Source organism: Gadus morhua, chromosome 1 (genome assembly GCF_902167405.1).
Source record: "Gadus morhua chromosome 1, gadMor3.0, whole genome shotgun sequence".
In the NCBI taxonomy this organism is placed as follows: Eukaryota; Metazoa; Chordata; class Actinopteri; order Gadiformes; family Gadidae; genus Gadus; species Gadus morhua.
In genome coordinates, this window is record NC_044048.1 from 420653 (window position 1) to 445766 (window position 25114).

General features: G+C 44.0%; 2 protein-coding genes and 19 non-coding genes across 21 annotated transcripts; all 21 read right to left on the bottom strand.

Annotated features, from left to right (window-relative positions):
• Window positions 1–464: 464 nt before the first annotated feature.
• Window positions 465–1841, bottom strand: LOC115545514 (uncharacterized). Its single transcript, XM_030358785.1, has 4 exons — window positions 1735–1841; window positions 1207–1464; window positions 799–1082; window positions 465–691 (listed from the first exon to the last, which is right to left on the bottom strand). The coding sequence occupies exons 2-4, from the start codon at window positions 1455–1457 to the stop codon at window positions 465–467; spliced, it is 762 nt and encodes a 253-aa protein (XP_030214645.1). The 5' UTR covers window positions 1458–1464; window positions 1735–1841.
• Window positions 1842–3058: 1217 nt separating this feature from the next.
• LOC115545526 (uncharacterized) lies at window positions 3059–4915 on the bottom strand. Its single transcript, XM_030358812.1, has 2 exons — window positions 3827–4915; window positions 3059–3681 (listed from the first exon to the last, which is right to left on the bottom strand). Exons 1-2 carry the CDS (start codon window positions 3993–3995, stop codon window positions 3059–3061), a joined length of 792 nt encoding a protein of 263 aa, XP_030214672.1. The 5' UTR covers window positions 3996–4915.
• A 6410-nt stretch (window positions 4916–11325) lies between these two features.
• Window positions 11326–11407, bottom strand: trnas-cga (transfer RNA serine (anticodon CGA)). The gene has a single exon. It is a non-coding gene; the product is annotated as a tRNA-Ser (tRNA).
• A 1066-nt stretch (window positions 11408–12473) lies between these two features.
• On the bottom strand, window positions 12474–12555 carry trnas-cga (transfer RNA serine (anticodon CGA)). The gene has a single exon. It is a non-coding gene; the product is annotated as a tRNA-Ser (tRNA).
• A 332-nt stretch (window positions 12556–12887) lies between these two features.
• Window positions 12888–12969, bottom strand: trnas-uga (transfer RNA serine (anticodon UGA)). Its single transcript has one exon. It is a non-coding gene; the product is annotated as a tRNA-Ser (tRNA).
• Window positions 12970–13619: 650 nt separating this feature from the next.
• Window positions 13620–13701, bottom strand: trnas-cga (transfer RNA serine (anticodon CGA)). Its single transcript has one exon. It is a non-coding gene; the product is annotated as a tRNA-Ser (tRNA).
• Window positions 13702–14034: 333 nt separating this feature from the next.
• On the bottom strand, window positions 14035–14116 carry trnas-uga (transfer RNA serine (anticodon UGA)). The gene has a single exon. It is a non-coding gene; the product is annotated as a tRNA-Ser (tRNA).
• Window positions 14117–14766: 650 nt separating this feature from the next.
• On the bottom strand, window positions 14767–14848 carry trnas-cga (transfer RNA serine (anticodon CGA)). The gene has a single exon. It is a non-coding gene; the product is annotated as a tRNA-Ser (tRNA).
• Window positions 14849–15181: 333 nt separating this feature from the next.
• On the bottom strand, window positions 15182–15263 carry trnas-uga (transfer RNA serine (anticodon UGA)). Its single transcript has one exon. It is a non-coding gene; the product is annotated as a tRNA-Ser (tRNA).
• Window positions 15264–15913: 650 nt separating this feature from the next.
• Window positions 15914–15995, bottom strand: trnas-cga (transfer RNA serine (anticodon CGA)). Its single transcript has one exon. It is a non-coding gene; the product is annotated as a tRNA-Ser (tRNA).
• Window positions 15996–16328: 333 nt separating this feature from the next.
• Window positions 16329–16410, bottom strand: trnas-uga (transfer RNA serine (anticodon UGA)). The gene has a single exon. It is a non-coding gene; the product is annotated as a tRNA-Ser (tRNA).
• Window positions 16411–17060: 650 nt separating this feature from the next.
• trnas-cga (transfer RNA serine (anticodon CGA)) lies at window positions 17061–17142 on the bottom strand. The gene has a single exon. It is a non-coding gene; the product is annotated as a tRNA-Ser (tRNA).
• Window positions 17143–17475: 333 nt separating this feature from the next.
• Window positions 17476–17557, bottom strand: trnas-uga (transfer RNA serine (anticodon UGA)). Its single transcript has one exon. It is a non-coding gene; the product is annotated as a tRNA-Ser (tRNA).
• Window positions 17558–18207: 650 nt separating this feature from the next.
• Window positions 18208–18289, bottom strand: trnas-cga (transfer RNA serine (anticodon CGA)). Its single transcript has one exon. It is a non-coding gene; the product is annotated as a tRNA-Ser (tRNA).
• A 333-nt stretch (window positions 18290–18622) lies between these two features.
• On the bottom strand, window positions 18623–18704 carry trnas-uga (transfer RNA serine (anticodon UGA)). Its single transcript has one exon. It is a non-coding gene; the product is annotated as a tRNA-Ser (tRNA).
• Window positions 18705–19354: 650 nt separating this feature from the next.
• Window positions 19355–19436, bottom strand: trnas-cga (transfer RNA serine (anticodon CGA)). The gene has a single exon. It is a non-coding gene; the product is annotated as a tRNA-Ser (tRNA).
• A 2258-nt stretch (window positions 19437–21694) lies between these two features.
• Window positions 21695–21776, bottom strand: trnas-uga (transfer RNA serine (anticodon UGA)). The gene has a single exon. It is a non-coding gene; the product is annotated as a tRNA-Ser (tRNA).
• Window positions 21777–22426: 650 nt separating this feature from the next.
• Window positions 22427–22506, bottom strand: trnas-cga (transfer RNA serine (anticodon CGA)). The gene has a single exon. It is a non-coding gene; the product is annotated as a tRNA-Ser (tRNA).
• A 333-nt stretch (window positions 22507–22839) lies between these two features.
• Window positions 22840–22921, bottom strand: trnas-uga (transfer RNA serine (anticodon UGA)). Its single transcript has one exon. It is a non-coding gene; the product is annotated as a tRNA-Ser (tRNA).
• A 650-nt stretch (window positions 22922–23571) lies between these two features.
• trnas-cga (transfer RNA serine (anticodon CGA)) lies at window positions 23572–23653 on the bottom strand. Its single transcript has one exon. It is a non-coding gene; the product is annotated as a tRNA-Ser (tRNA).
• Window positions 23654–23986: 333 nt separating this feature from the next.
• On the bottom strand, window positions 23987–24068 carry trnas-uga (transfer RNA serine (anticodon UGA)). The gene has a single exon. It is a non-coding gene; the product is annotated as a tRNA-Ser (tRNA).
• Between the last annotated feature and the right edge of the window lie 1046 nt (window positions 24069–25114).

Below are 25114 nucleotides of genomic sequence, written 5' to 3' on the forward strand. Positions count from 1 at the left end.
AAAAATGGAAGAGGGACTCAGCGTAGAGCAGTCGTCTGAAGCTACAAGAGTTGTTTTTTTTGTTGTTTTATTAGAGTTGCGGAATTTAACAATCTATACAAATGTTGTGAACTTGCAACTGTTTGAACTTTTTTGTACAAATGATTTAACACTTAAAACAAACGATTTAACACCAATAGAAATATCTTAAAAACAAATGTACACATTGCTTACATTTTTACAAGGAGCTTTTCCACTCTTCAATGGTCTTTCCAGATGCTGGACAGTACCATTTCCCCCGTAGCTGTGTGTGGCCAGTAAGTTTGCTTTTCGCCTTACCACACATTTTGCATTTGTAGTGGTAGCTTTCCTTACTTTGACGCTTCTTCGGGGGCTCACCCCTCATCGCTCGCTCCTGATCCTCAAAGGCTGCCTTTTGTAACCTCCATTCCCGGTAGCGATTGTGAGACGCTGGATCTGGCTGGTTAGAAGGTCCGTCTTGAGGTGGAGAATCTGGCACTGGTGGCAGCTGGTAAGAGCCCTGAGAGTGAGCTGCTGGAGGCGGCAGGTTTGAGGACCAGCTCTGAAAGTGGGCTGCTGGTGGTGGTGGCGGCGTCTGATATGAGGGCCCCGACCAGCCCTGAGAGTGAGAGGCTGGAGGCCGTTGGTAAGAGGCCCAGGCCTGATACTGAGACTCCGGTGTTGGAGGCAGCTGGTATGGGGACCAGCCACGAGATTGAGACGCTGGAGCTGATGGTGGTTGGTATGGGTACCAGCTCTGTGATTGAGACACAGGAGCTGGGTGTTGACGCTGCTCACAATAGGCTAGGTCAGATGAAGAGGGGAAAGGAACAGTCCAAGCATCATCTCCTCCAGCGTCTTCGCTGGAAACCTGAGTTTTGCGTCGGCGTCGCCGAATCACCGCCTCACCCTCACGGTTGTCAGGTTCCTCGAACTCCAGATCTGCATGCCCATGTGGAACAGGCTCAGATGGTAGGTCCAGGGCCTCCAGGAGGGATTCCTCGGCCACGTGGACCTGCTGAGGAAGCTCCACCCCTTGAAGCAGAGAATCGCGGTCGGCCCTCTTCTGCCGATCCTGCAGCCTATTTGTGGGGGGATCAGAGTTTTTCACATTGTTTTTTAGTCATTATACGTTTTGAATGCATGTGCCTATGAATTTATAAGTCCTTTTGAAGGGAATATATGAAGCAGTAAAAATGAACTCACCAAGAAGAGACTGTTGTATTATTTATGGTCACCAGTACCAGGTTGGTGCTTTGCAGGATTTGTTGGCAATCCTCAATTAATTGTTTAATATGACCATACGTCATGATAATAGCCTGAGGAATTGGAAATGTCCTCCCCTTAGGGTCTTTTGGTCTATTTCTGCCTTCCTTGAACTCCTTGAAAAGCTTCAGTGCAACACACTCAGAGACCCTGGTGTAATCGGGTCTATGGGCAGCCTGGCCATGAACCATGAACAATCTGCGAAAAGACTAGATGAGATAACCAACATTGTGTGTGTACTGTAAACACACAATGTGTGTGTTTGTTTTGTGGGTGTGTGTATATATATAAATATATATATACCCCTTTATGTTACATACAAATGTACAAACACACTTTTACACACATATTATTACAAGTATATTAAATGTATACAGACACACAGCATTAAAGTGTATGTGTATGCAGTTAATTACACATGAACACACAGCTACACACATATACTTGAAGCTGATTGTTTGCAGGTACCTCTCGGCTGCTTGTTGGCCTGGAGCAGAGCCACTGCGTTTCCGAGAAGCTCTCCATGGCCCTGGCAAGGTCGTCTTCTTATTTTTTAGAGTTGCCTCTGGGATCACACCGACTATCCTGTCATATGAAATGAAAACAAAAACAGTTTGTATAGCTAAATTAAGAGAAACACTGAAGGAATAAGCATTTCTAATGGTCAGACATTAGCTACTTTACCGGAGTTGAAGTGATAGGCCCACTGTCCTCAAATGGGGAGCTGACAGGACTCCGAGATGCACCTTCACTTTCAGCCGTAGGTTCCTAAAGGGAATTATTTGAAAGAAGTGAATGAGAGTACAGTGAGGTGAACTTTGTTGTGCCCATGTAACACAAAGGAATTACCATTATCAAATTAGATTTACAGTGAAAATGTTCTGATAGATAGGTCGCGACCCGACCCCGGATAAGCGGGTAACGATGAGGAGGATGTTCTGATAGATTATCAAAGGGCTATCACATCATTACCGGAGAAGAAGACGGGAAAAGAATATCAGTGGCCTGAGGTATTGTCTCATCAGGAAACTCATACTCCTGAACTTCCTCCGGCCCCTCTGGCAGGTTGGCGCCAATTGCGTCAGGCGCACTCAGCAGATCTCCTCTGTTGGACTGGGCCAGCAAATACTCCACCGCAATAAGCTCACCTGCCATAAGTAGTCACCAGGAAAAATAAGATTGAAGTAGAAAGAGTGAGTGTAACCATCATGATCTGGCAGTTTGGCACTAATAGAATATTGTTCAGCATCTGTTCTTTTGTTGCCATGAGAATCTTACCGGTAGGTTTACCCGGGGGTGTAAACCCTTGAAGAAGTGCACTTCCCAGGACTCTGTTGCTGAGGGCGTTCACACTGGACATCAGACGAACATCATAAATCCGAGTTTGTGACGTGACACTCATATTCAGAGCCTGCTGGGCCCGATTGATGTTCCATCTGGACAACCCCTCCAGCATGTACATTTGCGTGTGCAGAGCATTACATCTCCACCCTGGCAAGAAAAAGGTATTAATGAAAACGAAAAAAAAGAATGTTAAAACAACTTGCATTTACATTAAGGCCCAATCCCATTTCTACCCCTTACCCCTTCCCCCTCCCCCTTACCCCTTCAAAACAAGGGTAAGGGTAAGGGGTAGAAATGGGATTGGGCCTTAGTCATTCAGCAGACGCTTTTATCCAAAGCGACTCACAAGGGAGATATAACATTCAAAATACATTGCAACATGGACATTAGTGTAATAATAAATGCAGATTTTAATACTTAAGACACAGCTTGATCACATCTTAATACATTAACAAAGGATTTTAAATGTTAAGTGTTTCAACTTGCCTGGGATGAAACAGCATTGATGCTTATGAAAGCTCTCGAGAGAGGATGACCCTCTGGCACATCTCAGGACGTCAAGTGCTTTATCCCCCTTCTCCAACTTTGATCCGGTGTTGATGTACAACTGTACACCAGTTGGATCTTGGATGCAGGGCAAGTGCTTCTGCTGCACCTCCCACACACGAGACATGCTCTCCTGGTTGATGAGCGATAACCCTGTGGTGTCTGTGAGGTCCCACATGGAGTCCAACAGTTGTTGGATGAGGGCGCGAGTCTCCTCAACCCCTCGCGTTTTCCTGCGGCAGTGCTTAGCGAGTTCGCTGGTGGTGATGCTCGCTAACACCTGGCTGTGGGTAGGATTGTGACCCGGGTGTTTTTTCACCAGCTCTGCCCTCTTGGCCTGCTGCAACTTTTCAATGTCTGCTTTGTCCCATTTGAAAATGCAGCTGGAAAGTTTTGAGCAGAATGTGCCATATAGTGGATGGTGCTCAGTGGTCAGGCCATTGGTAAAACGCCTCATGAAATGAAACACATCCAGTCTCACTGTGAAGGTCCATGGACGAAACCAAGTGAGAACTGGGCTCTCCCCTATAATAAACAACACGCCATAAATACATGTAATTCAGATTGTTTCCAGTGAACACATTACCAATTTCATTAATATACTGCTAAAACTATTCATCGAACAACAAATTCATAAGAAATATCCCACCACAAATTGATGGCAACACACCTGACTCACTGCAGCAGTCCCTGTCCACATATATGGCATCTGGCTCTGGCTCACCAGCATCCCTGTACCTCCGGACAACGCCTTGGCACAGGTCATCAAGGCCAGCCCCCTCACCAGTGGTCAGCACTGAGTTGAGAACTTGGCCAAGTTCATTGCCGATGTTGCTCATCCACGTGGCCGTGTTCTCAATGCCACCTGCCAGCTTTTTAGTGATCTACAGAAGAAATTAGCAAATCATTGGACATACTAATAAACACGAATGAGAACAAATTTACATCAGTTAACTTTTACCTTCTTGGTGGAGTCCAGCTTTAGGATTCTGCCATAAGTTGATGTTATAACACCTTTCAACTCCTCCAGGTGGCCAAGAACCTCATTCGTGTGGACGGTTTCAAACCACTGAGCCAGGGGCAGACGACTGAAGGTGGGTGGCTGTTGATATACAGGTTCGGACTGGGTGAGGACGCACGAAATTTTATGGACCTCACAATCAGTGAGGTAGTCGATAGTACGCCTCGCCCACTCCTCGCTGTGCACCTCCTGCAAGACCTGTTGCGAGTAGCTGGAGCTGTTCCCTACCGTGCGTGGTCGCAACATTGTGACACACTTCCTGTCCAGTGCCTGCTGTGTCGTTAGGACAGCAGGAAACTTGTTACGGTGGGAGGGATCCAGCTGCTGCAAGATCTCACTACTCCAAGGGCAGACAGGGATCATGCATTTGCTGCACCTTGGGTAGTCTCCACCTATCAGATAATACCTGGAGTCCACATCTATCACCTCTCTCACTTTGGTGTAAATGCCAGAGTGGTGCATCTTCCTTTTACACGACGTGCATTTAAGAGGGATGCTCCACATCCTCATTGGAGCCCACAGGAACATCCGCTGCCTAAAGTAGTGCAGTGGATCTGGAGGTGAGGTGGATCTAGTGGGGCTTGGAGGATGGTACCAGTTCTGAGTGTGCTTTTGTTTTAGCTGTCCTGTTCGGTCATATAGGATCTGTGCGATCCACTCCCGGTCAGCCTGATTTATGACTTTTAAGAACTGCTTCGGCAGAAAACTCAGCCAGTTAACTTGAGGAGGCCGCAGAGTTAGTGTTTGTTGTTGTGGTGCCGCCGGTGACGTCTCTTGGGCTATGGGAGGGACAGGAGCAGGGACGGGAACAACTGGTGGGTTGCTGTGTTGCTGTGGCGCCAGTGTTTTGTATAGTTCTGTTGGAGCCGGAACATCTATTGGTTCTGTTGGACAGCTCAAAAGGTGAGCACTCTCAATGTGCTCCGACAATCCAATGAGTCCCCAGGCCGTTGCGCCACACTGCTCACATCGCTCCTGGACGTGGTAGTCTGACAGGTGCTGCGTGTAGTCCTCACCCTCATCCTCATCCTCATCGTCATCCGCTTATCCGGGGTCGGGTCGCGGGGGGAGCAGCTCAAGCAGGGGGCCCCAGACTTCCCTTTCCCGGGCCACATTGACCAGCTCTGACGGGGGGATCCCGAGGCGTTCCCAGGCCAGTGTTGAGATATAATCTCTCCACCTAGTCCTGGGTCTTCCCCGAGGTCTCCTCCCCACTGGACGTGCCTGAAACACCTCCCAAGGAAGGCGCCCAGTGGGCATCCTTACCAGATGCCCGAACCACCTCAACTGACTCCTTTCTAATTAAAGGAGCAGCGGCTCTAATCCGAGTTCCTCACGGATGGCTGAGCTTCTCACCCTATCCCTAAGGGAGACGCCAGCCACCCTTCTGAGAAAACTCATCTCGGCCGCTTGTACCCGCGATCTTGTCCTTTCGGTCATCACCCAGCCCTCATGACCATAGGTGAGGATAGGAACGAAGATCGACCGGTAGATCGAGAGCTTTGCCTTGCGGCTCAGCTCTCTTTTCGTTACAACGGTGCGGTAAAGCGAACGCAATACCGCCCCCGCTGCGCCGATTCTCCGGCCAATCTCACGCTCCATAGTACCCTCACTCGCGAACAAGACCCCGAGGTACTTGAACTCCTTCACTTGGGCTAAGGACTCATTTCCTACCCGGAGTAAGCAATCCACCGGTTTCCTGCTAAGGGTCATGGCCTCAGATTTAGCGGTGCTGATCCTCATCCCAGCCGCTTCACACTCGGCCGCCAGCCGATCCAGTGAGTGCTGAAGGTCACAGGCCGATGATCCAATGAGGACCACATCATCTGCAAAAAGCAGTGATGAGATCCTCAGACCACCGAACTGCAACCCCTCCCCACCACGACTACGCCTCGATATCCTGTCCATGTATATCACAAACAGGATTGGTGACAAGGCGCAGCCCTGGCGGAGACCAGCACCCACTGAGAACGAAACTGACTGGCTGCCGAGAACACGAACACAGCTCTCGCTTTGGGAGTACAAAGATTGGATGGCCCTGAGGATAGACCCCCTTACCCCATACTCCCGCAGCACCTCCCACAGTTTCTCCCGGGGGACCCGGTCATACGCCTTCTCCAGATCCACAAAACACATGTAGACCGGATGGGCATACTCCCAGGCCCCCTCCAGGATCCTTGCGAGAGTGAAGAGCTGGTCCGTAGTTCCACGTCCGGGGCGAAAACCGCATTGTTCCTCTTCAATCTGAGGTTCGACGATCGGCCGAACCCTCCTTTCCAGCACCTTGGAGTAGACTTTACCAGGGAGGCTGAGAAGTGTGATACCCCGGTAATTGGCACACACTCTCTGGTCCCCCTTTTTGAAAAGGGGAACCACCACCCCGGTTTGCCACTCCTTTGGCACTGTACCCGACTCCCACGCGATGTTGAATAGGCGTGTCAACCATGACAGCCCCTCAACACCCAGAGCCTTTAGCATTTCTGGCTGGATCTCATCAATCCCTGGGGCTTTGCCACTGCGGAGATGTTTGACTACCTCAGTGACCTCCACCAGGGAAATTGACGACGAAACACCATCAACCTCGAGCTCTGCCTCCAACATAGAGGGCGTGTTATTCGGATTCAGAAGTTCCTCAAAGTGTTCCTTCCAACGTCCGACGACCTCCTCAGTTGAGGTCAACAGAGTCCCATCCTTACTGTACACAGCTTGGATGGTTCCCCGTTTCCCCCTCCTGAGGTGCCGGATAGTCTTCCAGAAACACTTTGGTGCCGACCGAAAGTCCTTCTCCATGGCCTCTCCGAACTTCTCCCACACCCGCTGCTTAGCCTCCGACACGGCAGCCGCTGCAGCCCTTCGAGCCTGTCGGTACCTTGCAACCGAGTCAGGAGTCCTCCAGGATATCATATCCCGGAAGGCCTCCTTCTTCAGTCGGACGGCTTCCCTGACCACCGGTGTCCACCACGGTGTCCGAGGGTTACCGCCCCTTGAGGAGCCTAAGACCCTGAGGCCACAGCTAGCCACCGCAGCTTCAGCAATGGAGGCTTTGAACACCGCCCACTCCGGCTCAATGCCCCCAACCTCCACAGGAATGCCAGAAAAGCTCCGCCGGAGGTGTGAGTTGAAGATACCTAGGACGGGGGCCTCCTCCAGACGTTCCCAGTTCACCCGCACTACTCGTTTGGGCTTACCAGGTCTATCCGGAAATTTCCCCCATTCCCTGATCTAACTCACAACCAGATGGTGGTCGGTTGACAGTTCCGCCCCTCTCTTTACCCGAGTGTCCAAAACATGCGGCCTCAGATCAGATGACACGATCACGAAATCGATCATCGATCTTCGGCCTAGGGTACTCTGGTACCAGGTACACTTATGAGCACCCTTATGTTCGAACATGGTGTTTGTTATGGATAATCCATGACTAGCACAGAAGTCCAATAACAAACGACCGCTCGGGTTTAGATCAGGGAGGCCGTTCCTCCCCACCACGCTTCTCCAGGTGTCTCCATCGTTGCCCACGTGGGCATTGAAGTCTCCCAGCAGAACTACGGAGTCCCCTACTGGAGCCCCATACAGAACTCCATTCAGGGTCTCCAAGAAGGCCGAGTACTCTGAGCTGCTGTTTGGTGCATACGCACAAACAACAGTCAGAGTTTTCCCCCCTACAACCCTTAGGCGCAGGGAGGCGACCCTCTCGTCTACCGGGGTAAACTCCAACACCGCGGCGCTCAGCCGGGGATTTATGAGTATCCCCACACCCGCCCGGCGCCTCACGCCCTCGGCAACTCCGGAGAAGAATAGAGTCCAACCCTTATCCAGGAGTACGGTACCAGAGCTGAGACTGTGCGTGGAGGTAAGCCCCACCAGATCTAACTGGTAGCGCTCCACCTCCCTCACAAGCTCCGGTTCCTTTCCCCACAGCGAGGTGACGTTCCACGTCCCCAGAGCCAGCTTCTGCCGCCCGGGTCTGGTCCGTCGAGACCCCTGACCTTCGCTGCCACCCATGTGCCTGCGCACCCGACCCCAACGGGTCTTCCCACAGGTGGTGGGCCCATGGGATGAAGAGAGGGGGGGTGCCACGTAGTTTGTTCGGGCTGTGCCCGACCGGGCTCCGTGGCAAACCCGGCCACCAGGCGCTCGCCATCGAGCCCCCCGTCTGGGCCTGGCTCCAGACGGGGGCCCAGGGCTTCCTCCGGGCCGGGTCACATCTCCTCTTTTACCGTTATTCATTGGAGTTTTTTGAACCATTCTTAGTCTGGCCCCTCACCTGAGACCACTCTGCCATGAGAGACCCTACCAGGAGCACAAGGCTCCAGACAACACAGCTCTCAGGTTCACAGGGACACGCAAACCTCTCCACCACGATAAGGTGACGGTTCCCGGAGAGGTCCTCACCCATCACCTCCTTAGAACACAGCGAGCACGTGACAATCCTGCGGAGAGCTGGGTTTTCCTGAGCTACAGCTGCTGCACTTGTGCTGGCCAGTTCACCAGGAGCCCTCCCCTCTGCCGCTGCACTGGCTGGTTCCTCAGGAGCTCTTCCCGCTGCAGCACTTGCCACCGGGGCACTCAGCTGACCTGAACTGGCTGATGCTGCGCCAGCCTTCTCTGGTGGCTGGGGAGAACAAAACTGGGTTTACATTTACAGTACATTTCCCTTAAGCCAGACAGTAGTCTGCATCCAAATAATTATGTACTCACACTGTTAGACACTGACATCAAATACAACCTTTTTCCAGTACATTTGTATCACAGATAAAAATGTTTAAGCAATATAGCATGAGTGGTGTTTGTAATGGATATACCACCGGGTGTTGTTTGGCCGTAGACACAAGGCCGGAGGCCGAGTACATAAGCATCAATTCCTTTTATACAACAATTCTACTGTCAACTAATTAACCTTAAAACACCAGATTATTGTATTGAAAAGTCAGACTGGGAATGTCCTGGGATATTACAATTCATGGGATGTCTGTTGTCAAATCTGAAACAAATGAAACATTCCATATAACTCAATTGTTGTATAATACCACCTACCTCATGATATCCGCACTCACAGTTGATCTTTTTCCCAAAAATATCATATTTGCGGGGAGTTTGATTGAACACGGGGGTCAAGGGACAAGCATTAATACGCTGTATTACCGCCCTCCATCTCCTGCCTCCCGGTCTCTGGCCTGTGGAAAATTTATATTTCCCCTGAGCATACAGGGTCATCACACCTGCCCAGTGTGAGTCTGGTTTCCCAGTCTTCGTCATTTCTAAAGATAAGGACATGAAAAACAGCTGTTATTAGGCAAAAGCTGTAAATATCCTGGCTTAGACTACTTCATCACGGATCATTCAAGTATTATTATTATTATAACTTTATTCAAGACACAGGAAGGTCCACATAGACAGCACACTACATATACATACACATATATATACGCATATAAATACACACACACACACACACACACACACACACACACACACACACACACACACACACACACACACACACACACACACACACACACACACACACATATAAAACAATATAAAACATTTAAGACGGAATGCAAATGAGGCATTATCAATTATAATAAACACATAATTAAAACACATACAAGCTTCGGGTCCAATGTTTCCAGTAGCAAGATGTGTACCTTGTAAGTAAAACTATATAGCGTATTTTCCGCACTATAAGGCGCACCGGAGCATAAACCGCAGCAGCTAAATGGAATGATGTGTAGGCTTACTGATTTAAACTTCGAATACTAATTTTCCGAGTGGACGTTAGCTGTAAAAATCCATAGATTAGCCGCACCGTTATATAAACCGCAGATTCGAAAAATGGGGAAAAAAGGCACGGTTTATAGTCCGATCAAGATTTCAGAAATAGTAGGATATGCATACCCCTGACATAACGCATGTACCACAGTATAGTAAAAGCAGCGATTTCCCGATTTCCCTGTTTAATCATAGCATATATACGGGATAGATAACAGCAGAGATTGCTTCGATTAGCATTGTTTGGGAAACATTTTTAAAGCATTTGTAACGCGTACGGACTACTCGCATATCACACAAACACCACTAATAAAGACACTTTAGAGCATGTATACTTACTTATGATGGCTTTTTCATCAAGCTTCCTGTAAATCGCTAAAAGTATACCTGATAAATTAGCGTCAAAGGTTTCTGAGAAAGATAACACTGTAGTCGTCCGAAGGTGGTGAATGGGACCTGTCACGTCCGTCGACCCAGAGATTTCTCGGGATCTGATTGGCTCTTTTGCCCCACTGGTTTGGAGCCTGTGTTAGGACTTGTTAGGACTTTGTTAGGACTTGTTAGGACTTTGTTAGGACTTGTTAGGACTTTGTTAGGAACTGTTAGGACTTTGTTAGGAACTTTTAGGACTTGTTAGGACTTTGTTAGGACTTGTTAGGACTTTGTTAGGAACTGTTAGGACTTGTTAGGACTTTGTTAGGAACTGTTAGGCAGTCCATTCAGTGACAGGTACGATTTATTCAAACAGAGTCCCAAGGGACCTGGGATAGATTAAAGTGGCCCTTGTGACTCATTGAAACATCTGTTTCCAGCTTCAAACATCAGTTTTGTTTGTGAAATTTACAAGACGTAAGCAAACATGATAAAAAATTTCCATAACCGGATAAGTTTCTAATAAGATGCCCCTGGTAGAATTTGAACCGGCCCGGATCGAAACCGTTGGATTTTGGATGTAAATTCATTACCCCTCTCTCATCATAAGACCTTTATGAATGAAACAAAGGTAATATCTGTTGGTCAAGTTGGATTGGCCTTTAAGAATTGCTCGGGCTTGTCGATTGGTTGATCTAGTCAAAAATCTCAGCAGACAGGTATATGTGAAGTATTTGAGCTTTCGCTATTCCCACTGAGTTTTCGAGTCTAATGCCTTAAACACTGCTTCATAACACATTCATATTTTTGGTGTAAACCCAAATTTTATTGGCAAAAGTTTCCCAATCACATGCAGTGAACAAAGACGGTCCTCAATACCCAGTATAACAAGTGTTTTAACAATCTTCATAGCGGAGGTTCAAAAGCAAAGGAATGAATCCACAACTTTAAATTTCTCCTTTGAGATAATCAAATGAGGACGGAATGGTTCCATTGATGTAGTTCGCTGTGAGCAGGATTTGAACCTGCGTGGGGAAACCCCATTGGATTTCGAGTCCAACGCCATAACCTCTCGGCCATCACAGCGGCAATAAATAAAATCCAATGGGAAATTTTAAAAAAGGTCCCAGAGGACAAGCGTTGAAAATATAGAAGTTGTTAAACGCAGAATAAAACATCAGTTCAAACATCTTCATAGAGGTGTATCAACGTGAAACCACAAATTCATTATCATCCTTTATTTCCTTGACCTATATAAATGACAATTTTTTTGATTGATTTAGAGTTAATAGCTGTGAGCAAGATTAGAACATTTTCGGCGATAACAGCATGGGATTTTGACTACATCTTCTTACCCACCAAGTTTGGGCAGATGTCATGTCAAGAAACTCAAAACTCATCACGGAATATTAACATACAACGCTGTGAGCAGCATTTGAACCGGCACGGGTAACATCCATTGGATTTCAAGTCCAACACCTTAACCACTTGACCACCACAGCACATTTGATAAGTACCCAAATGGCATTTTATTCAAAAAAAGAGTCCCAAGGGAACTGGGATAGATTAAAGTGGCCCTTGTCACACATTGAAACATCCGTTTCCAGCTTCAAACTTCATTTTTGTTTGGCAAATTTACGAGACAAATTTTCCATAACCGGATTAGTTTCTAATAAGATGCCCCTGGTAGAATTTGAACCGGCCCGGATCGAAACCGTTGGATTTTGGATGTAAATTCACCACCCCTCTCTCATCATAAGACCTTTATGAATGAAACAAAGGGAACATCTGTTGGTCAAGTTGGATTGGCCTTTAAGAATCGCTAGGGCTTGTCGATTGGTTGATCTAGTTAAAAATCTCAGCAGACAGGTATATATGAAGTATTTGAGCTTTCGCTATTCCCACTGAGTTTTCGAGTCTAATGCCTTAAACACTGCTTCATAACACATTCATATTTTTGGAGTAAACCCGGATTTTATTGGCAAAGTTCCCAATTACATGCAGTGACAAAAGACGGTCCTCAATACCCAGTATAACAAGTGTTTTAACAATCTTCATAGCGGAGGTTCAAATGTAAAGGAATGAATCCACAACTTTAAATTTCTCCTTTGAGATAATCAAATGAGGACGGATTGGTTCCATTTAAATAATTCGCTATATGCAGGATTTGAACCTACGCGGGAAAACCCCATTGGATTTCGAGTCTAACGCCTTAACCTCTCAGCCATCACAGCGTCAATTCATGTTCACCAATGGGCAATTTGAAAAAAAGTCCCAGATGACAAGCGTTGAAAATATAGAAGTTCTTAAACGCAGAATAAAACATCAGTTCAAACATCTTCATAGAGGTGTATCAACGTGAAACCACAAATTCATTATCATCCTTTATTTCCTTGACCTATATAAATGACAATTTTTTGATTGATTTAGAGTTAATAGCTGTAAGCAAGAATAGAACATTTTCGGCGATAACAGCATCGGATTTTGACTCGTCTTCTTACCCACCTAGTTTGGGCAGATGTCATGTCAAGAAACTTAAAACTCAGCACGGAATATTAACATACAACGCTGTGAGCAGGATTTGAACCTGCTCGGGCAATACCCATTGTATTTCAAGTCCAACGCCTTAACCACACGGCCATCACAGCTCATTTGACACGTACCCAAATGGCATTTTATTCAAAAAGAGTCCCAAGGGACCTGGGATAGATTAAAGTGGCCCTTGTTACGCATTGAAACATCCGTTTCCAGCTTCAAACTTCATTTTTGTTTGTCAAATTTACAAGACAAATTTTCCATAACCGGATTAGTTTCTAATAAGATGCCCCTGGTAGAATTTGAACCGGCCCGGATCGAAACCGTTGGATTTTGGATGTAAATTCATTACCCCTCTCTCATCATAAGACCTTTATGAATGAAACAAAGGGAATAACTGCTGGTCAACTTGGATTGGCCTTTAAGAATTTCTCGGGCTTGTCGATTGGTTGATCTAGTCAAAAATCTCAGCAGACAGGTATATGTGAAGTATTTGAGCTTTCGCTATTCCCACTGAGTTTTCGAGTCTAATGCCTTAGACACTGCTTCATAACACATTCATATTTTTGGTGTGAACCCAGATTTTATTGGCAAAAGTTTCCCAATCACATGCAGTGAACAAAGACGGTCCTCAATACCCAGTATAACAAGTGTTTTAACAATCTTCATAGCGGAGGTTCAAATGGAAAGGAATGAATCCACAACTTTAAATTTCTCCTTTGAGATAATCAAATGAGGACGGAATGGTTCCATTGAATAGATTCGCTGTGAGCAGGATTTGAACCTGCGCGGGGAAACCCCATTGGATTTCGAGTCCAACCCCTTAACCTCTCGGCCATCACAGCGGCAATAAATAAAATCCAATGGGAAATTTTAAAAAAGGTCCCAGAGGACAAGCGTTGAAAATATAGAAGTTCTTAAACGCAGAATAAAATATCAGTTCAAACATCTTCATAGAGGTGTATCAACGTGAAACCACAAATTCATTATCATCCTTTATTTCCTTGACCTATATAAATGACAATTTTTTGATTGATTTAGAGTTAATAGCTGTGAGCAAGATTAGAACATATTCGGCGATAACAGCATCGGATTTTGACTACATCTTCTTACCCACCTAGTTTGGGCAGATGTCATGTCAAGAAACTCAAAACTCAACACGGAATATTAACATACAACGCTATGAGCAGGATTTGAACCTGCGCGAGTAATACCCATTGGATTTCAAGTCCAACGCCTTAACCACTCGGCCATCACAGCACATTTGACACGTACCCAAATGGCATTTTATTCAAAAAGAGTCCCAAGGGACCTGGGATAGATTAAAGTGGCCCTTGTTACGCATTGAAACATCCGTTTCCAGCTTCAAACTTCATTTTTGTTTGTCAAATTTACAAGACAAATTTTCCATAACCGGATTAGTTTCTAATAAGATGCCCCTGGTAGAATTTGAACCGGCCCGGATCGAAACCGTTGGATTTTGGATGTAAATTCATTACCCCTCTCTCATCATAAGACCTTTATGAATGAAACAAAGGGAATAACTGTTGGTCAACTTGGATTGGCCTTTAAGAATTTCTCGGGCTTGTCGATTGGTTGATCTAGTCAAAAATCTCAGCAGACAGGTATATGTGAAGTATTTGAGCTTTCGCTATTCCCACTGAGTTTTCGAGTCTAATGCCTTAGACACTGCTTCATAACACATTCATATCTTTGGTGTGAACCCAGATTTTATTGGCAAAAGTTTCCCAATCACATGCAGTGAACAAAGACGGTCCTCAATACCCAGTATAACAAGTGTTTTAACAATCTTCATAGCGGAGGTTCAAATGGAAAGGAATGAATCCACAACTTTAAATTTCTCCTTTGAGATAATCAAATGAGGACGGAATGGTTCCATTGAAAAGAATCTCTGTGAGCAGGATTCGAACCTGCGCGGGGAAACCCCATTGTATTTCGAGTCCAACGCCTTAACCTCTCGGCCATCACAGCGTCAATACATGTAAACCAATGGGAAATTTGAAAAAAAGTCCCTGATGACAAGCGTTGAAAATATAGAAGTTCTTAATCGCAGAATAAAACATCAGTTCAAACATCTTCATAGAGGTGTATCAACGTGAAACCACAAATTCATTATCATCCTTTATTTCCTTGACCTATATAAATGACAATTTTTTGATTGATTCAGAGTTAATAGCTGTGAGCATGATTAGAACATTTTCGGCGATAACAGCATCGGATTTTGACTACATCTTCTTACCCACCTAGTTTGGGCAGATGTCATGTCAAGAAGCTCAAAACTCAGCACGGAATACTAACATACAACTCTGTGAGCAGGATTTGAACCTGCTCGGGCAATTCCCATTGTATTTCAAGTCCAACGCCTTAACCACACGGCCATCACAGCTCATTTGACACGTACCCAAATGGCATTTTATTCAAAAAGAGTCCCAAGGGACCTGGGATAGATTAAAGTGGCCCTTGTTACACATTGAAACATCCGTTTCCAGCTTCAAACTTCATTTTTGTTTGTCAAATTTACAAGACAAATTTTCCATAACCGGATTAGTTTCTGATAAGATGCCCCTGGTAGAATTTGAACCGGCCCGGATCGAAACCGTTGGATTTTGGATGTAAATTCATTACCCCTCTCTCATCATAAGACCTTTATGAATGAAACAAAGGGAATATCTGTTGGTCAAGTTGGATTGGCCTTTAAGAATTTCTCGGGCTTGTCGATTGGTTGATCTAGTCAAAAATCTCAGCAGACAGGTATATGTGAAGTATTTGAGCTTTCGCTATTCCCACTGAGTTTTCGAGTCTAATGCCTTAAACACTGCTTCATAACACATTCATATTTTTGGTGTGAACCCAGATTTTATTGGCAAAAGTTTCCCAATCACATGCAGTGAACAAAGACGGTCCTCAATACCCAGTATAACAAGTGTTTTAATAATCTTCATAGCGGAGGTTCAAATGGAAAGGAATGAATCCACAACTTTAAATTTCTCCTTTGAGATAATCAAATGAGGACGGAATGGTTCCATTGAAAAGAATCTCTGTGAGCAGGAATCGAACCTGCGCGGGGAAACCCCATTGGATTTCGAGTCCAACGCCTTAACCTCTCGGCCATCACAGCGTCAATACATGTAAACCAATGGGAAATTTGAAAAAAAGTCCCTGATGACAAGCGTTGAAAATATAGAAGTTCTTAAACTCAGAATAAAACATCAGTTCAAACATCTTCATAGAGGTGTATCAACGTGAAACCACAAATTCATTATCATCCTTTATTTCCTTGACCTATATAAATGACATTTTTTTGATTGATTTAGAGTTAATAGCTGTGAGCATGATTAGAACATTTTCGGCGATAACAGCATCGGATTTTGACTACATCTTCTTACCCACCTAGTTTGGGCAGATGTCATGTCAAGAAACTCAAAACTCAACACGGAAAATTAACATACAACGCTGTGAGCAGGATTTGAACTTGCGCGGGTAACACCCATTGAATTTCAAGTCCAACGCCTTAACCACTCGGCCATCACAGCACATTGGGCACGTACCCAAATGGCATTTTATTCAAAAAGAGTCCCAAGGGACCTGGGATAGATTAAAGTGGCCCTTGTTACGCATTGAAACATCCGTTTCCAGCTTCAAACTTCAATTTTGTTTGTCAAATTTACAAGACAAATTTTCCATAACCGGATTAGTTTCTAATAAGATGCCCCTGGTAGAATTTGAACCGGCCCGGATCGAAACCGTTGGATTTTGGATGTAAATTCATTACCCCTCTCTCATCATAAGACCTTTGTGAATGAAACAAAGGGAATAACTGTTGGTCAAGTTGGATTGGCCTTTAAGAATTTCTCGGGCTTGTCGATTGGTTGATCTAGTCAAAAATCTCAGCAGACAGGTATATGTGAAGTATTTGAGCTTTCGCTATTCCCACTGAGTTTTCGAGTCTAATGCCTTAGACACTGCTTCATAACACATTCATATTTTTGGTGTGAACCCAGATTTTATTGGCAAAAGTTTCCCAATCACATGCAGTGAACAAAGACGGTCCTCAATACCCAGTATAACAAGTGTTTTAACAATCTTCATAGCGGAGGTTCAAATGGAAAGGAATGAATCCACAACTTTAAATTTCTCCTTTGAGATAATCAAATGAGGACGGAATGGTTCCATTGAATAGATTCGCTGTGAGCAGGATTTGAACCTGCGCGGGGAAACCCCATTGGATTTCGAGTCCAACCCCTTAACCTCTCGGCCATCACAGCGGCAATAAATAAAATCCAATGGGAAATTTTAAAAAAGGTCCCAGAGGACAAGCGTTGAAAATATAGAAGTTCTTAAACGCAGAATAAAATATCAGTTCAAACATCTTCATAGAGGTGTATCAACGTGAAACCACAAATTCATTATCATCCTTTATTTCCTTGACCTATATAAATGACAATTTTTTGATTGATTTAGAGTTAATAGCTGTGAGCAAGATTAGAACATATTCGGCGATAACAGCATCGGATTTTGACTACATCTTCTTACCCACCTAGTTTGGGCAGATGTCATGTCAAGAAACTCAAAACTCAACACGGAATATTAACATACAACGCTATGAGCAGGATTTGACCCTGCGCGAGTAATACCCATTGGATTTCAAGTCCAACGCCTTAACCACTCGGCCATCACAGCACATTTGACACGTACCCAAATGGCATTTTATTCAAAAAGAGTCCCAAGGGACCTGGGATAGATTAAAGTGGCCCTTGTTACGCATTGAAACATCCGTTTCCAGCTTCAAACTTCATTTTTGTTTGTCAAATTTACAAGACAAATTTTCCATAACCGGATTAGTTTCTAATAAGATGCCCCTGGTAGAATTTGAACCGGCCCGGATCGAAACCGTTGGATTTTGGATGTAAATTCATTACCCCTCTCTCATCATAAGACCTTTATGAATGAAACAAAGGGAATAACTGTTGGTCAACTTGGATTGGCCTTTAAGAATTTCTCGGGCTTGTCGATTGGTTGATCTAGTCAAAAATCTCAGCAGACAGGTATATGTGAAGTATTTGAGCTTTCGCTATTCCCACTGAGTTTTCGAGTCTAATGCCTTAGACACTGCTTCATAACACATTCATATCTTTGGTGTGAACCCAGATTTTATTGGCAAAAGTTTCCCAATCACATGCAGTGAACAAAGACGGTCCTCAATACCCAGTATAACAAGTGTTTTAATAATCTTCATAGCGGAGGTTCAAATGAAAAGGAATGAATCCACAACTTTAAATTTCTCCTTTGAGATAATCAAATGAGGACGGAATGGTTCCATTGAAATGAATCGCTGTGAGCAGGAATCGAACCTGCGCGGGGATACCCCATTGGATTTCGAGTCCAACGCCTTAACCTCTCGGCCATCACAGCGTCAATACATGTAAACCAATGGGAAATTTGAAAAAAAGTCCCTGATGACAAGCGTTGAAAATATAGAAGTTCTTAAACTCAGAATAAAACATCAGTTCAAACATCTTCATAGAGGTGTATCAACGTGAAACCACAAATTCATTATCAACCTTTATTTCCTTGACCTATATAAATGACATTTTTTTGATTGATTTAGAGTTAATAGCTGTGAGCATGATTAGAACATTTTCGGCGATAACAGCATCGGATTTTGACTACATCTTCTTACCCACCTAGTTTGGGCAGATGTCATGTCAAGAAACTCAAAACTCAGCACGGAATATTAACATACAACACTGTGAGCAGGATTTGAACTTGCGCGGGTAACACCCATTGGATTTCAAGTCCAACGCCTTAACCACTCGGCCATCACAGCACATTGGGCACGTACCCAAATGGCATTTTATTCAAAAAGAGTCCCAAGGGACCTGGGATAGATTAAAGTGGCCCTTGTTACGCATTGAAACATCCGTTTCCAGCTTCAAACTTCAATTTTGTTTGTCAAATTTACAAGACAAATTTTCCATAACCGGATTAGTTTCTAATAAGATGCCCCTGGTAGAATTTGAACCGGCCCGGATCGAAACCGTTGGATTTTGGATGTAAATTCATTACCCCTCTCTCATCATAAGACCTTTATGAATGAAATAAAGGGAATATCTGTTGGTCAAGTTGGATTGGCCTTTAAGAATTTCTCGGGCTCGTCGATTGGTTGATCTAGTCAAAAATCTCAGCAGACAGGTATATGTGAAGTATTTGAGCTTTCGCTATTCCCACTGAGTTTTCGAGTCTAATGCCTTAAACACTGCTTCATAACACATTCATATTTTTGGTGTGAACCCAGATTTTATTGGCAAAAGTTTCCCAATCACATGCAGTGAACAAAGACGGTCCTCAATACCCAGTAAAACAAGTGTTTTAATAATCTTCATAGCGGAGGTTCAAATGAAAAGGAATGAATCCACAACTTTAAATTTCTCCTTTGAGATAATCAAATGAGGACGGAATGGTTCCATTGAAAAGAATCGCTGTGAGCAGGAATCGAACCTGCGCGGGGAAACCCCATTGGATTTCGAGTCCAACGCCTTAACCTCTCGGCCATCACAGCGTCAATACACGTAAACCAATGGGAAATTTGAAAAAAAGTCCCTGATGACAAGCGTTGAAAATATAGAAGTTCTTAAAGGGCAACTTCACCCATTTCACATAAGCTTTGTATTTTTAGAACCCCCCGCATATTTTTGAATGGTCTAGCATCATTTCCTTATTTTCTGGAGAGACTGGAGAGATCCGTATCGATCTCCAACACTTCCTGTTTTTTATGACGCAATATGACGATTTTTGCGTACAAGAAAATAGGAAGTGTAAGAGGGGATGATTCTCGTACGACTACAACCACTAGTCCCACCCCCCTCTAGGGGGTGGGACCCACTGACGCTACAGACCTATTAGAGCAGTGCCAGTGGGTGGGACTTCACCAGCAGAAACTAACATCCACAGCGTCTGAAGCTAAGATAACAGAGGCTGTTGATAAAACTGAAGTAGGCCTACATTGGCGGAGGGTACTCGATCTGACATAGAAGATGGCTCCATGCAAAAGTTCACCATTTCGAAAGAAATAGACGAGGGCTGCCGTATTTTCCGCACTATACGGCACACCGGATTATCAAGCGCACCTTCAATGAATGGCCTATTTTAGAACTGTTTTCATGTATAGGGCGCACCGGATTATAGGGCGCATAGAATAGAAGATACTGCAGTCAAACGTTTGACTGGGGTTGCGTTATGCATCGACCAGACCGAGCTGTGCTAAAGGGAATGTCAACAAAACAGTCAGATAAAGTCAAACTTTATTAAGCGTTCTGACAACTCCGGTCACTCCCATGGTAACGATGTTCAAACGTTAATGTGCATATTAACAATATCTCATCAATATCAATATCTCTCAACAATAAGCTCACTTTTTCAGTTCATTCCCCGTCTACGAATCCCTCGAATTCTTGTGTGTCCGAATTAAACAGTTGGGCGAGTACGGCATCCAACATGCCCGGATCCCTCTCGTCATTATCCGAGTCAGTGTCGCTGCTGTTGCCTGGCAGTTCAGTGATTATTCCTGCCTTCGTGAAAGCTTAGACCACAGTTGAGACTGTTATATCAGCCCAGGCATCCACGATCCATTGGCAGATAGTGGCGTAAGTCGCCTGGCGCTGTCTCCCCGTCTTGGTGACGTGTGTTCGCCTTCTTGGCCCCGTCCACACGAAGCCGATTTTTTGGGTGAAACCGCATAAAAAGACGCTTTTGGTGGACACGGGCTACGGCCACACCAAACGCGTGTAACGTGCTTAACTTGAAGCTTGATCATTGTGTGTCACAAAAATGGTTCAACGCGCCAACGCGCCTGTGGCTGCGCTGGATTTAGGAGTCCGAGGTAGGAAACCCAAATGCCGCCGTGTTTGGGTGCATGATAGAGTTTAGATCGGGTTAGATTAAATAATGTCGGATATAAATAACAATAATCGGGTTAAATAACTTCACATGGTGTGTCTGGTGTGTTTCCAGCATTCGTAGTGTTGATCAGCAGATAGTCCGCCAAGACGTTGAGGTTGCTTAGCAACCAGAGACGCTGTCCATGCAAGTGAATGGAGCGTTCCCTCTTCGTCATAACTATCAAATCAAACATCCTTCACATTCAACGAGCGAACATTATGAAATTAAAATGCACATTTCTCGCTAAAAATGTTTACATAAACGCATTTAATTGCGTAACTATGTTACTATTTCCACCCAGAATAAAGGAAGATGTCGGCCGTATGCTTCTGTGCAAGCGTCACTACTCTAGTGACGTCGGTTCAAGCTCCACGCTGATTTGTTCCATTAGTAGATGGAACAAGGAGGTGTCCGATAGGCGGAGATGATCAGCGGGAGTGGCCGCCAGCGAAGCTGTGCATGGTGGGAGTTGTTGTCTTCAATCCACAAGCGCCAAAAAGTCACTTTCTGCCTTTTCTCGGTCAAGACTGCACCAAAGTAGAATTTTATTTTATTATTCGACTACATATAGGACCCAATTGCAATACATATTCACGCCTCCACCGGTGAAATGCTCCTTTAAACTCAGAATAAAACATCAGTTCAAACATCTTCATAGAGGTGTATCAACGTGAAACCACAAATTCATTATCATCCTTTATTTCCTTGACCTATATAAATGACATTTTTTTGATTGATTTAGAGTTAATAGCTGTGAGCATGATTAGAACATTTTCGGCGATAACAGCATCGGATTTTGACTACATCTTCTTACCCACCTAGTTTGGGCAGATGTCATGTCAAGAAACTCAAAACTCAGCACGGAAAATTAACATACAACGCTGTGAGCAGGATTTGAACCTGCTCGGGGAATACCCACTGTATTTCAAGTCCAACGCCTTAACCACACGGCCATCACAGCACAATTGACACGTACCCAAATGGCATTTTATTCAAAAAGAGTCCCAAGGGACCTGGGATAGATTAAAGTGGCCCTTGTTACACATTGAAACATCCGTTTCCAGCTTCAAACTTCATTTTTGTTTGTCAAATTTACAAGACAAATTTTCCACAACCGGATTAGTTTCTAATAAGATGCCCCTGGTAGAATTTGAACCGGCCCGGATCGAAACCGTTGGATTTTGGATGTAAATTCATTACCCCTCTCTCATCAGAAGACCTTTATGAATGAAACAAAGGGAATAACTGTTGGTCATGTTGGATTGGCCTTTAAGAATTTCTCGGGCTTGTCGATTGGTTGATCTAGTCAAAAATCTCAGCAGACAGGTTTATGTGAAGTATTTGAGCTTTCGCTATTCCCACTGAGTTTTCGAGTCTAATGCCTTAAACACTGCTTCATAACACATTCATATTTTTGGTGTGAACCCAGATTTTATTGGCAAAAGTTTCCCAATCACATGCAGTGAACAAAGACGGTCCTCAATACCCAGTATAACAAGTGTTTTAACAATCTTCATGGCGGAGGTTCAAATGGAAAGGAATGAATCCACAACTTTAAATTTCTCCTTTGAGATAATCAAATGAGGACGGAATGGTTCCATTGAAAAGAAACGCTGTGAGCATGATTTGAACCTGCGCGGAAACCCCATTGGATTTCGAGTCCAACGCCTTAACCTCTCGGCCACCACAGCGTCAATACATGTAAATCAATGGGAAATTTGAAAAAAAGTCCCTGATGACAAGCGTTGAAAATATAGAAGTTCTTAAACGCAGAATAAAACATCAGTTCAAACATCTTCATAGAGGTATATCAACGTGAAACCACAAATTCATTATCATCCTTTATTTCCTTGACCTATATAAATGACAATTTTTTGATTGATTTAGAGTTAATAGCTGTGAGCATGATTAGAACATATTCGGCGATAACAGCATCGGATTTTGACTACATCTTCTTACCCACCTAGTTTGGGCAGATGTCATGTCAAGAAACTCAAAACTCAACACGGAAAATTAACATACAACGCTGTGAGCAGGATTTGAACTTGCGCGGGTAACACCCATTGGATTTCAAGTCCAACGCCTTAACCACTCGGCCATCACAGCACATGGGGCGCGTACCCAAATGGCATTTTATTCAAAAAGAGTCCCAAGGGACCTGGAATAGATTAAAGTGGCCCTTGTTACACATTGAAACATCCGTTTCCAGCTTCAAACTTCATTTTTGTTTGTCAAATTTACAAGACAAATTTTCCATAACCGGATTAGTTTCTAATAAGATGCCCCTGGTAGAATTTGAACCGGCCCGGATCGAAACCGTTGGATTTTGGATGTAAATTCATTACCCCTCTCTCATCATAAGACCTTTATGAATGAAACAAAGGGAATAACTGTTGGTCAAGTTGGATTGGCCTTTAAGAATTTCTCGGGCTTGTCGATTGGTTGATCTAGTCAAAAATCTCAGCAGACAGGTATATGTGAAGTATTTGAGCTTTCGCTATTCCCACTGAGTTTTCGAGTCTAATGCCTTAGACACTGCTTCATAACACATTCATATTTTTGGTGTGAACCCAGATTTTATTGGCAAAAGTTTCCCAATCACATGCAGTGAACAAAGACGGTCCTCAATACCCAGTATAACAAGTGTTTTAACAATCTTCATAGCGGAGGTTCAAATGGAAAGGAATGAATCCACAACTTTAAATTTCTCCTTTGAGATAATCAAATGAGGACGGAATGGTTCCATTGAATAGATTCGCTGTGAGCAGGATTTGAACCTGCGCGGGGAAACCCCATTGGATTTCGAGTCCATCGCCTTAACCTCTCGGCCATCACAGCGTCAATAAATAAAATCCAATGGGAAATTTTAAAAAAGGTCCCAGAGGACAAGCGTTGAAAATATAGAAGTTCTTAAACGCAGAATAAAACATCAGTTCAAACATCTTCATAGAGGTGTATCAACGTGAAACCACAAATTCATTATCATCCTTTATTTCCTTGACCTATATAAATGACAATTTTTTGATTGATTTAGAGTTAATAGCTGTCAGCAAGATTAGAACATATTCGGCGATAACAGCATCGGATTTTGACTACATCTTCTTACCCACCTAGTTTGGGCAGATGTCATGTCAAGAAACTCAAAACTCAACACGGAATATTAACATACAACGCTGTGAGCAGGATTTGAACCTGCGCGGGTAATACCCATTGGATTTCAAGTCCAACGCCTTAACCACTCGGCCATCACAGCGGCAATAAATAAAATCCAATGGGAAATTTTAAAAAAGGTCCCAGAGGACAAGCGTTGAAAATATAGAAGTTCTTAAACGCAGAATAAAACATCAGTTCAAACATCTTCATAGAGGTGTATCAACGTGAAACCACAAATTCATTATCATCCTTTATTTCCTTGACCTATATAAATGACAATTTTTTGATTGATTTAGAGTTAATAGCTGTCAGCAAGATTAGAACATATTCGGCGATAACAGCATCGGATTTTGACTACATCTTCTTACCCACCTAGTTTGGGCAGATGTTATGTCAAGAAACTCAAAACTCAGCACGGAATATTAACATACAACGCTGTGAGCAGGATTTGAACCTGCTCGGGCAATACCCACAGTATTTCAAGTCCAACTCCTTAACCACACGGCCATCACAGCACACTTGACACGTACCCAAATGGCATTTTATTCAAAAAGAGTCCCAAGGGACCTGGGATAGATTAAAGTGGCCCTTGTTACACATTGAAACATCCGTTTCCAGCTTCAAACTTCATTTTTGTTTGTCAAATTTACAAGACAAATTTTCCATAACCGGATTAGTTTCTAATAAGATGCCCCTGGTAGAATTTGAACCGGCCCGGATCGAAACCGTTGGATTTTGGATGTAAATTCATTACCCCTCTCTCATCATAAGACCTTTATGAATGAAACAAAGGGAATAACTGTTGGTCAAGTTGGATTGGCCTTTAAGAATTTCTCGGGCTTGTCGATTGGTTGATCTAGTCAAAAATCTCAGCAGACAGGTATATGTGAAGTATTTGAGCTTTCGCTATTCCCACTGAGTTTTCGAGTCTAATGCCTTAAACACTGCTTCATAACACATTCATATTTTTGGGGTGAACCCAGATTTTATTGGCAAAAGTTTCCCAATCACATGCAGTGAACAAAGACGGTCCTCAATACCCACTATAACAAGTGTTTTAACAATCTTCATAGCGGAGGTTCAAATGGAAAGGAATGAATCCACAACTTTAAATTTCTCCTTTGAGATAATCAAATGAGGACGGAA